Source organism: Hyperolius riggenbachi, chromosome 7 (genome assembly GCF_040937935.1).
Source record: "Hyperolius riggenbachi isolate aHypRig1 chromosome 7, aHypRig1.pri, whole genome shotgun sequence".
NCBI lineage: Eukaryota > Metazoa > Chordata > Amphibia > Anura > Hyperoliidae > Hyperolius > Hyperolius riggenbachi.
In genome coordinates, this window is record NC_090652.1 from 213,350,326 (window position 1) to 213,362,324 (window position 11,999).

At 43.9% G+C, this 11,999-nt stretch overlaps 1 protein-coding gene across 1 annotated transcript in view; it reads left to right on the plus strand.

Annotated features, from left to right (window-relative positions):
• LOC137524809 (aldehyde oxidase 1-like) overlaps nt 1-4,072 on the plus strand; it is a 198,592-nt gene extending 194,520 nt beyond the window's left edge. Inside the window, exons 34-35 of the mRNA XM_068245134.1 lie at nt 1,669-1,836; nt 3,766-4,072. Coding sequence (XP_068101235.1) covers nt 1,669-1,836; nt 3,766-3,816 — 219 coding nt within the window. The 3' untranslated portion in view covers nt 3,817-4,072. The remainder of the gene's footprint in view (nt 1-1,668; nt 1,837-3,765) is intronic.
• The last annotated feature ends 7,927 nt before the right edge of the window (nt 4,073-11,999 follow it).

Consider the following 11,999-nt stretch of genomic DNA (forward strand, 5'->3'; position numbering starts at 1 on the left):
GCACCTGGAGTCAGAGTCTGTGGTTTCATATACCAAGGAGTCAGAATTCAGAGCACACAGGCAGTGTTGTTACAGGCATGATCATTGGCTTCTCATTAAAGACATGATAATTTCCTTACAGGCACTTTAATTGGTTCAGGGACCACATGTTCCCGTTCACCAATCACAAATGGGTAACAGTCTAGGTGGGTAACAGTCTAGGTGGGTACTCGTGCATGGCAGCGGCCGCGCGAATGACAGATTAAAAATTTCCTGTTGCTGTTAACAGGGGCAAACAACGTTTTAAGTGGTAAAGCATACATAAGGTGACATGATAAGATAGACATCTGAATGGGTAGTGCCAAACACAGGAATAACTATACTGCGTTCCTTTTTGTCTTTATCTGTCTGAAAGAGTTAAATATTAGGTATGCAAATTACATTTTCTGTCCGGGTTGGGACTGGGTCAGACCATTGCATAACCCTTACTGATAAGGAATTACAGCCATAAAACACTTTCCTTATGCCTCCATGGCAGCACAAATGGGTAGTGGCCCTGCCCCCGTTACCCATGCTGCCATGGATGCATCAAGAAAGGAAAATTACCCTCAGGTAAGTATACAATTTTCAGTTTTCCCAGCAAAAAATGGCTTCTGACAGAAAAAGAGATTAAAAGTGTCAATAGTTCATATATTTCAGCTCTGGCATACTTCAATAAATGTGCCACTGAGCTGAGTCAATGAAACAGTAAAAACTTAAAAAGTAGATTTGAATATAAAATAAAACTAGGATATCTTAAAAAGTCATTTTTAGGAAGAGGATAGATACAATTGTTTATCTTATCTGTTTATTTTCACCTCCTACATTATATCCAGCCTATTAAATATGGCAAAGCATGAATGTCAGAATACAAAGCTGTTGATTAACACTGTGTGGGTCGCGAAATGCATTAGTTATACTGTAGGTGAACTGCAATAGACACTGTGTGCGTTATAACGTACATATTCATTCAAAGCCTGCATGCAGCGAGCTAGAATAGCAGAGATGTGAACAGGCAGTAGAATTGTGTAAACAGTGAGTTCACATGCAAAATTACTCTGCAATGTAATGGCTATAGAGAGAATGCACAGTTTTCAGTATTTCAGCTAGTAGAATTGTGAGTAGAATTTATGTTTACGGCCTCTTGCACCCTACATGCGATTCCAATTTTTGTATATGTCCGATTTTTGATTCAGATTAAAAAACGTAGCAGCATGCAGTATGTTTTTAATCGGAATCAAAAATCGGATCAGATTAAAAAAATGGGAATCGCATGTAGTGTGCAAGAGGCCTAAAGCTGTGTTCCCACTTGAGCAGATAATGTTTTACCACATTGCAAAACTGACAGTGAAGGTATCCTATTTTATACATAGGATCCATTGAAACGTGTCAGTCTGCAATGGATCTGTTGCGGTAAGCAGGTCGTAATTCTGTGCTGTACGTGATTTTCCCGGACAGGCAGATGCATTTGCCATACAGCCTATGGTTGAAACGCATCCTGCCTGGGCTCCAGCCTGACCACAATGGACTATTGGAGCAGACACCAGACTTTTCGTCCCGCTTGCCGTTCATGGTTCGGTCTCAAGTAGGAGCCCAGCCTAAAGTGTACTGGAGTCACTTTTAATCTTTTTTATTTTATCCATGATGTAGGGCATTGGAGAGGCTGCTGTTTTCTTGGGGTCTGTTGTATTCTTTGCAATAAAAGATGCATTAATAACGGTGCGTAGAGAAAGAGGCCTGTCCAGCACTTTTACACTGAACAGCCCAGCAACCCCAGAGAGGATACGGATGGCTTGTGGAGACAAATTCACTGATATGGTAATACCTTATATATTGCTGTGTAGCTAGCATTTTTCTATTTCAGTTTAACTATAATACAGGGCCTTACACACAGAAAGTGTTCTTCAAGATGCTTCTTTGGGTTGTGTTTATATAATGAAAACTGAAAGTCAGTACAACTGAAATTGTATGCGGATTGCACAAGCATTTTAACTCTTAAAGGATACCACAACTGACATGTGGCATAATGAGATAGACATGGGTATGTACAGTGCCTAGCACACAAATAACTATGCTGTGTTCCTTTTTTTTCTTTCTCTGCCTGAAAGAGGTAAATATCAGGTATGTAAGTGGCTGACTCAGTCCTGACTCAGACAGGAAGTAACTACAGTGTAATCCTCACTGATAAGAATTTCCCCCTTTTTTATCTCTTTCTTGCTCTCAGAAGCCATTTTCTTCTAGGAAAGTGTATTATAGTTGGAATTTCTTATCAGTGAAGGTCACATTGTAGTCACTTCCTGTCTGAGTCAGGACTGAGACAGCCACTTACATACCTGATATTTACCTCTTTCAGGCAGAGAAAGAAAAAAAGGAACACAGCATAGTTATTTGTGTGCTAGGCACTGTACATACCCATGTCTATCTCATTATGCCACATGTCAGTTGTGGTATCCTTTAAGGCTGCATTTCCACTAGGGCGTCGCATTCATTTACGAATTAGATGTGACATCCCTGCTGATGCAAATTTGCATCCAAATTGCCATTGCCTTGCTATGCCAGCTGAAATTCAGTTGCGTTCTGCTAAAAAACTGCAGCATGCATAATTAAACCCCAACCGCACACACAATTCAGATACAGCCTATTGATTTCAATAGGCTGCCTTTCTGCATACAAAATCGTGTGCAGAAAATGGCCGTAATTCAGGTCAAGTGGAAATAAGTTTTCAGCCAGCGGTTTTTGAATAAAGCTACATACCAGTGCCAGGCATGTTTGAATTGTGTTTATTAAGGGTTCTTTTACACTTACCGCATTACATAGCTGAAACTCTAGTAATGATAAAAATAACTAGAATGTTGTATTCGATGCACTAATGGAGGATATTTGGTTCCAAAATAAATTGCATGCAAAAACATTGTGCTAAACCCTTTCACCAGCATTGAGGTTTCCTCGGTTCGAAAGGTCCCTACTCTACCCACACCAGAGTTAATGATTGTTTGAATGTAAACTGACCACTCCCCTCAGCACCTACTTTCACATTGAATTTCTTGGCCACCAACAGAAGGAGCATAGCTTCCGTTGCTTGTGGTCTTGCTGCATGCTGTAGCTCTCCTGCTCCTATGCCAACACAATAATGGAGATTTTTAGACCGATTTATGTGCATGCACCTGAGATTCACGCTGAGGCTTTTTAGGTTCTGCCTATGAAAAGACATTAAGTGGCATAACTACAATTCATGGGGCCGCCCCATCGACACTTTGATAGCCCCCCTCCCCCCAATAGTCACACCCCTTCCTTTGCCTTTCCTTGGTGTCCTACAGGGCCTTGGGGCCCATCTCACAAGGGTCATAAAACAAGTGTGGCCACCATGCTCTTCACACCCATAAGTGTAGCCACAAAGACATCTGATCTGAAATCTAGTCACCTGTATTGGAGGAAAGGAAGGTTAGTAGTTGGGATTGAAAGGGGCTGCTTCCCTCTAGTTATGTCCCTGAACACTTGCGTGCACATAAATCAAGGCACAAAAGCACATATTGTACTAAGAAAATTTCTTACTTGTCTGTGCCCACTTTTTTTTTCTTCGCTAGTCCAGGCTGAGCCAGTTGGTTCATAGTGTATGTGCTGCAACTTTATCCGTTTATATCCTTAAAACATGTCAAATACAGTATGTTGTGGATTGCAGTTCTGAAGCCTAAAAACAATATCATAACATGTGCTAACAATGTAATGATTATTGCATTTGTTTTTCAGATTAAAAAGGACGACCCTGCAGATTTCATGCCATGGTCTATTGATGTATGAAAAATACTGTATTGTGATTTTAAATATCACATATATCTTTAAAATTTAAGTACTATGAGCAGTAGTAGTACTAATTGATGCCATGTGGCTGGAAAAGACAAGCCTACTGCCTGGCAAAGATGTTGTGAATCAGAATAATTCTTCAGGTTCTGAAATGCTACAAGAAAATAATTGTATTCTCTGATAATGTATCTTATATATGGTGCTAAAATTCATGAAGTGTGCAACACTGGTTAAAAATAAATTGAAATAATTGCCTGAGTGTATATCGTTGTAGAACATGTATGAATGTTTGACATGCTTTTTAAATGCATGAGGGTTTTAACCACTTGAGGACCACAGTCTTTCTACCCCTTAAGGACCAGGCACTTTTTTTCCATTCAGACCACTGCAGCTTTCACGGTTTATTGCTCGCTCATACAACCTACCACCTAAATAAATTTTGGCTCCTTTTCTTGTCACTAATAAAGCTTTCTTTTGGTGCTATTTGATTTCTCCTGCGATTTTTACTTTTTATTATATTCATCAAAAAAGACATGAATTTTGGGGGAAAAAAAATGATTTTTTTAACTTTCTGTGCTGACATTTTTCAAATAAAGTAAAATTTCTGTATACATGCAGCGCGAAAAATGTGGACAAACATGTTTTTGATTAAAAAAAACCCCATTCAGTGTATATTTATTGGTTTGGGTAAAAGTTATAGCGTTTACAAACTATGGTGCAAAAAGTTAATTTTCCCATTTTCAAGCATCTATGACTTTTCTAACCCCCTGTCATGTTTCATGAGGGGCTAGAATTCCAGGATAGTATAAATACCCCCCAAATGACCCCATTTTGGAAAGAAGACATCCCAAAGTATTCACTGAGAGGCATAGTGAGTTCATAGAAGATATTTTTTGTCACAAGTAAGCGGAAAATGACACCTTGTGACAAAAAAAAAAAAAAAGTTTCCATTTCTGCTAACTTGCGACAAAAAAAAATGAAATCTGCCACGGACTCACCATGCCCCTCTCTGAATACCTTGAAGTGTCTACTTTCCAAAATGGGGTCATTTGTGGGGTGTGTTCACTGTCCTGGCATTTTGGGGGGTGCTAAATTGTAAGCACCCCTGTAAAGCCTAAAGGTGCTCATTGGACTTTAGACCCCTTAGCGCAGTTAGGCTGCAAAAAAGTGCCACACATGGGGTATTGCCATACTCAGTAGAAGTACTATAATGTGTTTTGGGGTGTATTTTTACACATACCCATGCTGGGTGGGAGAAATATCTCTGTGAATGACAATGTTTTCATTTTTTTTACACACAATTGTCCATTTACAGAGTTATTTCTCCCACCCAGCATGGGTATGTGTAAAAATACACCACAAAACACATTATACTACTTCTCCTGAGTACGGCGATACCACGTGTGGCACTTTTTTGCACCCTAACTGCGCTAAAGGGCCCAAAGTCCAATGAGTACCTTTAGGATTTTACAGGTCATTTTGCGACATTTGGTTTCAAGACTACTCCTCATGGTTTAGGGCCCCTAAAATGCCAGGGCAGTATAGGAACCCCACAAATGACCCCATTTTAGAAGGAAGACACCCTAAGGTATTCCGTTAGGAGTATGGTGAGTTCATAGAAGATTTTATTTTTTGTCACAAGTTAGCGGAACATGACACTTTGTGAAAAAAAACAATTAAAATCAATTTCCGCTAACTTGTGACAAAAAAATAAAAACTTCTATGAACTCACCATACTCCTAACGGAATACCTTTGGGTGTCTTCTTTCTAAAATGGGGTCATTTGTGGGGTTCCTATACTGCCCTGGCATTTTAGGGGCCCTAAACCATGAGGAGTAGTCTGGAAATCAAATTCCGCAAAATGACCTGTGAAATCCTAAAGGTACTCATTGGACTTTGGGCCCTTTAGCGCAGTTAGGGTGCAAAAAAGTGCCACACATGTGGTATCGCCGTACTCGGGAGAAGTAGTACAATGTGTTTTGGGGTGTATTTTTACACATACCCATGCTGGGTGGGAGAAATAACTCTGTAAATGGACAATTGTGTGTAAAAAAATCAAAAGATTGTCATTTACAGAAGTATTTCTCCCACCCAGCATGGGTATGTGTAAAAATACACCCCAAAACACATTATACTACTTCTCCCGAGTACGGCAATACCACATGTGTGGCACTTTTTTGCACCCTAACTGCGCTAAAGGGCCCAAAGTCCAATGAGTACCTTTAGGATTTCACAGGTCATTTTGCGGAATTTGATTTCCAGACTACTCCTCATGGTTTAGGGCCCCTAAAATGCCAGGGCAGTATAGGAACCCCACTAATGACCCCATTTTACAAAGAAGACACCCCAAGGTATTCCGTTAGGAGTATGGTGAGTTCATAGAAGATTTTATTTTTTGCCACGAGTTAGCGGAAATTGATTTGAATTGTTTTTCTTCACAAAGTGTCATATTGCGCTAACTTGTGACAAAAAATAAAATTTTCTATGACCTCGCCATACACCTAATGGAATACCTTTGGGTGTCTCCTTTCTAGAATGGGGTCATTTGTGGGGTTCCTATACTGCCCTGGCATTTTAGGGGCCCTAAACCGTGAGGAGTTGTCTTGAAACCAAATGTCGCAAAATGACCTGTGAAATCCTAAAGGTACTCATTGGACTTTGGGCCCCTTAGCGCACTTAGGGTGTAAAAAAGTGCCACACATGTGGTACCGAAGTACTCAGGAGAAGAAGTATAATGTGTTTTGGGGTGTATTTTTACACATACCCATGCTGGGTGGTAGAAATATCTCTGTACATGACAATTGTTTGATTTTTTTTTACACACAATTGTCCATTTACAGAGAGATTTCTCCCACCCAGCATGGGTATGTGTAAAAATACACCCCAAAACACATTATACTACTTCTCCTGAGTACGGCGATACCACGTGACACTTTTTTTGCAGCCTAGGTGTGCTAAGGGGCCCAACGTCCTATTCACAGGTCATTTTGAGGCATTTGTTTTCTAGACTACTCCTCACGGTTTAGGGCCCCTAAAATGCCAGGGCAGTATAGGAACCCCACAAGTGACCCCATTTTAGAAAGAAGACACCCCAAGGTATTCCATTAGGTGTATGGCGAGGTCATAGAAGATTTTACTTTTAGTCACAAGTTAGTGAAAAATGACACTTTGTGAAAAAAAAACCCAATAAAAATCAATTTGCGCTAACTTTTGACAAAAAATAAAATCTTCTATGAACTCGTCATACACCTAACAGAATACCTTGGGGTGTCTTTTTTTCTAAAATGGGGTCACTTGTGGGGTTCCTATACCGCCCTGGCATTTTACGGGCCCAAAACCTTGAGGAGTCTGGAAACCAAATGTCTCAAAATGACTGTTCAGGGGTATAAGCATCTGCAAATTTTGATGACAGGTGGTCTATGAGGGGCCGAATTTTGTGGAACCGGTCATAAGCAGGGTGGCCTTTTAGATGACAGGTTGTATTGGGCCTGATCTGATGGATAGGAGTGCTAGGGGGGTGACAGGAGGTGATTGATTGGTGTCTCAGGGGGTGATTAGAGGGGAAAATAGATGCACTCAATGCACTGGGGAGGTGATCGGAAGGGGGTCTGAGGGGGATCTGAGGGTTTGGCCGAGTGATCAGGAGCCCACACGGGGCAAATTAGGGCCTGATCTGATGGGTAGGTGTGCTAGGGGGTGACAGGAGGTGATTGATGGGTGTCTCAAGGTGTGATTAGTGGGGGGAATAGATGCAAGTAATGCAATGGCGAGGTGATCAGGGCTGGGGTCTGAGGGTGTGGGCGGGTGATTAGGTGCCCTAGGGCCAGATGGGGGTCTAATCTGATGGGTAGCAGTGACAGGGGGTGATTGATGGGTAATTAGTGGGTGTTTAGAGGAGAGAACAGATGCAATGCACTTGGGAGGTGATCTGACTGCGGGTCTGCAGGCGATCGGATGGTGTGGGTGGGTGATCAGATTGCCCGCAAGGGGCAGGTTAGGGAATGATTGATGGGTGGCAGTGACAGGGGGTGACAGGGGGTGATTGATGGGTGATAGGTGATTGGCAGGTGATTGACAGGTGATCAGTGGGTTATTACAGGGAAGAACAGATGTAATTAATGCACTGGTGAATTGATAAGGGGGGGTCAGAGGGCAATCTGAGCGTGTTGGCGGGTGATTGGATGCCCGCTAGGGGCAGATTAGGGTCTGATCTGATAGGTAAAAGTGACAGGTGGTGATAGGGGGTGATTGATGGGTAATTAGTGGGTGTTTAGAGGAGAGAATAGATGTAAACAATGGATTTGGGAGGTGATCTGATGTCAGATCTGCGGGCGATCTATTGGTGTGGGTGGGTGATCAGATTGCCCGCAAGGGGCAGGTTAGGGGCTGATTGATGGGTGGCGGTGACAGGGGTGATTGATGGGTGATAGGTGATTGGCAGGTGATTGACAGGTGATCAGTGGGTTATTACAGGGAAGAACAGATGTAATTAATGCACTGGCGAATTGATAAGGGGGGGCAGAGGGCAATCTGAGCGTGTTGGCGGGTGATTGGGTGCCCGCAAGGGGCAGATTAGGGTCTGATCTGATAGGTAAAAGTGACAGGTGGTGATAGGGGGTGATTGATGGGTGATTGATGGGTAATTAGTGGGTGTTTAGAGGAGAGAATAGATGTAAACAATGGATTTGGGAGGTGATCTGATGTCGGATCTGCGGGCGATCTATTGGTGTGGGTGGGTGATCAGATTGCCCGCAAGGGGCAGGTTAGGGGCTGATTGTTGGGTGGCAGTGACAGGGGGTGATTGATGGGTGATTGACAGGTGATTGACAGGTTATCAGGGGGGATAGATGCATACAGTACACAGGGGGGGGGGGGGGGTCTGGGGGGATCCTGGGGAGAATCTGAGGGGTGGGGGGGTGATCAGGAGGGGGCAGGGGGGGGGATAAAAAAAAATAGCGTTGACAGATAGTGACAGGGAGTGATTGATGGGTTATTAGGGGGGTGATTGGGTGCAAACAGGGGTCTGGGGGGTGGATCAGTGTGTTTGGGTGCAGACTAGGGTGGCTGCAGCCTGCCCTGGTGGTCCCTCGGACACTGGGACCACCAGGGCAGGAGGCAGCCTGTATAATACACTTTGTATACATTACAAAGTGTATTATACACTTTGTAGCGGCGATCGTGGGGTTAACATCCCGCCGGCGCTTCCGTATGGCCGGCGGGATGTTACGGCGGGTGGGCGGAGCCAGTTGCCGGGGGAAGCGCGCGTCATCAATGACGCGATCGCTCCCCCGGCATAGGAAAAGGACGCAACGCCCTAAGGCGTATTGCGGTCCTTAAGGCATCCACTTTGCCGCCGCCCGTGGGCGGTCGGCAAGTGGTTAAGCATATTTGCATGCATATCATATGTGGATTTGCGTCACGTACTTGAAACAAGAACATAACTTGCCTTGGGTGTGCAGTTGTATTTACCACTGTATGCAGCCAGATCAATCCAAAACAGCTTGGGAAAACCAGTAGTATGGATCCCAAGAACTAGCAGTGGGTTACAGTGGGTTATTTCTTATAAATAAAATGAATACTTTTTTGATGTACTCTTGAAAATCTACACTCAACACCAAGCAATATGATCCCCAAACAATACAAAGTCAGAGGTCAACAACAATCATCACAAACCTAATGAAAACATTTGGGTTGATTCACAAGGAAACATGTAATACAAGGATTTACAAGTTATTACATTCAAGTAAATGTTTACCACTCAAAAGGTAATGCGTCTTAACTACATAATGGATAAAACAACAAGTGAGTGATCAGATAACAGGTTTAAGAGTCCATTCACACAATCGGTTGCTGCCAGTTATAACTTAATGAACAAATGACATGTAATCAAGTGTCCATGTTTCCCTATGGGTCAGTTCACATTATATGCGTTTTAACAGAAAGCATTTCCCAATGCACTGCTATGGAGCAACTGATCAGTGCAAACGCATCAGATTTTCCACTTTCAGTGCGAGGCCTAACCTGAAGCAAAATGTTAAAAATAAATACATGGTGGGGCATAACACTTGCTGCAGGAGTTCTTATTGCTACTCATTCACTTCAGAGTCCCACACTTTCCCCATTCTGCCAAGGTTTATAATGTCTCAGATGTTCACCAGCCAGTGAATAAGCGCATTTGAATCATGCGTGGCCAGTGAAATTGCATTCTTTCCTTTGTGTACAAGTACTCCCTTTTACTGATCATCTGTGGTTTGGAAGCTGCGCATGTCCAATGTGTTGTGTATGCCCTTGTGGATGGTCATAGGCACTTCTGGCTAAGAGGATTAAACTGCCCAGGATGTAGGATGTAAAAATCAGACATAATGGGCAATGAGAGGGAAGCTGAAGGCAATGAGCAGCAACAAATGCTTTTGCAGCATGCGCTTAGCCCCAACATAAATTTAATTTTAACGTTTAATTTTGCTTCAGGTACCCTTTAAAGGAAACCACAACCGAAAAAAATGATAGCTGCAGTGTGTGGGGGGGTTAAAAGTACCTACCATCTGCTCCTCCTGCCCCCCTCTATCTGCCGCAGTTAGTCTAATATACATCCCGGCAGGGCCGTGCAGAGGGTCCTTAAGTGGGGGGGTGCTCAAATTTAAAAAAGCGGCCTGGCAACGTCTTCCCCTGCATGCCCCCCTCCTCGTTTCTGGCTATGGAGGTATTGGTTGTCATGTGGGTGCTGAATGCAGATACTGGGTGCGATGTGGGTTCTGAGTGTGAGCACAGAGTGTCATGTGGGTTCTGGCTACAGTTGGGTATCGAGTGTGATGCGGGTGTTGATTGCAAGTACTTAGTGCCATGTAAGATCTGGGTGCATGTACTGGAAGTCATGTGGGTGCTGGGTACAGGTACTGAATGTGACATGGGTGCGAATACTTGGCACCATGCCTGTACTGGGTACTGGCTATGGGTGGGCTTTGGTTATCACATGGGTTTTGAATGCAGGTACTTTAGGTGCGGGTACGGGTTAAGTGGGTGCTTGGTGCAGATAGTGGGGGCCATGTGAAAGCTGTGTGCAGGTGTGAGTACTGGGTGCAATTTTAGGCCAGGGTGCAGATACTTGGCGTCATGTGAGTGTGAGTACTGGGTGCCAGCTATGAGGGGAAGGGGTGGGTGCTGGGAAAAGTAGAGGTCAGTGTGGGTGCTGCAGGAAGGGGCAGGGCCATGCAGAGGATCCTCACAGAGGTGGTGCTCAAATTTGAAATTGATAAATCATGCTAAATTGTGTATGTAATATCCCCTCTCTAAAAAGCAGAAGGCAGTTTTAACACACACACACACACCTTTATAGCAGTATCAGGCAGACTTTGTGTCTCCTTTCAACCAACTCTTTTGGCGCCACCACCCTCAAATCACCAGTGGTAGGTGCCCACTGTTAGTAGGTTAGAGTGGGCACAGTGGAGCCCACAGTGGAGGCACAGACTCACCTTTCATTACTGGGACCTCTGTCCCTCTTGATCAGCACCCAAGCCTCTTTTCAGGCAAAGAAGAAGGGGGTTACCAATACGCAGTGGTTGCTAAGCATTAGTAGATGCAAAACTGCAGTAAGTGCCAAGGTGCAGCGGGTGCCCAGATACAGTGGGTGGTAAGATGCAAAGGTTTACTTTGTGCTAAGTTGCAGTGGGTGTCGAGATGCCAAAGTACAGTCTGTGTCAAGCTGCTGTGAGCACCAAGGTCCAGTTTGTATTGGGTGTTTATTTGCAGTGGGTGCTGTGCAGTATTGGGTGCTGAATGAGTAGCAGATGGTGATAAACAATAGTGGGTGCCATGTGAGTGTTAATTGGTACATGGAGACATGTGAGTGTTGGACATGTTAGTAGGGAGTGCCATGTGTGGTCTGGATGTGTGCCATGGGAGAGTACTGAGTCTCATATGGGTTCGGACCAAGGATGGGTACTGGGTGCTATTTGGGTGCTGGCCATAGATGGGTACTGGGTGCATATAATGGCTTTGGAACTTGGTGACGTGTGAGTACTGTGCCATGTGGGTGTTGATTATGGGGGTATGTGGGTCTTAGGTGCCAATACTGAGTGCCAAGTGGGTACTGGGAGTGAGTACATGGTGACATATGGGTGATGGATGCTGGATAGTGGGGTATTTGTTGTCATGTGGGTGCTAAAGGCAGATGCCGGGTGCCA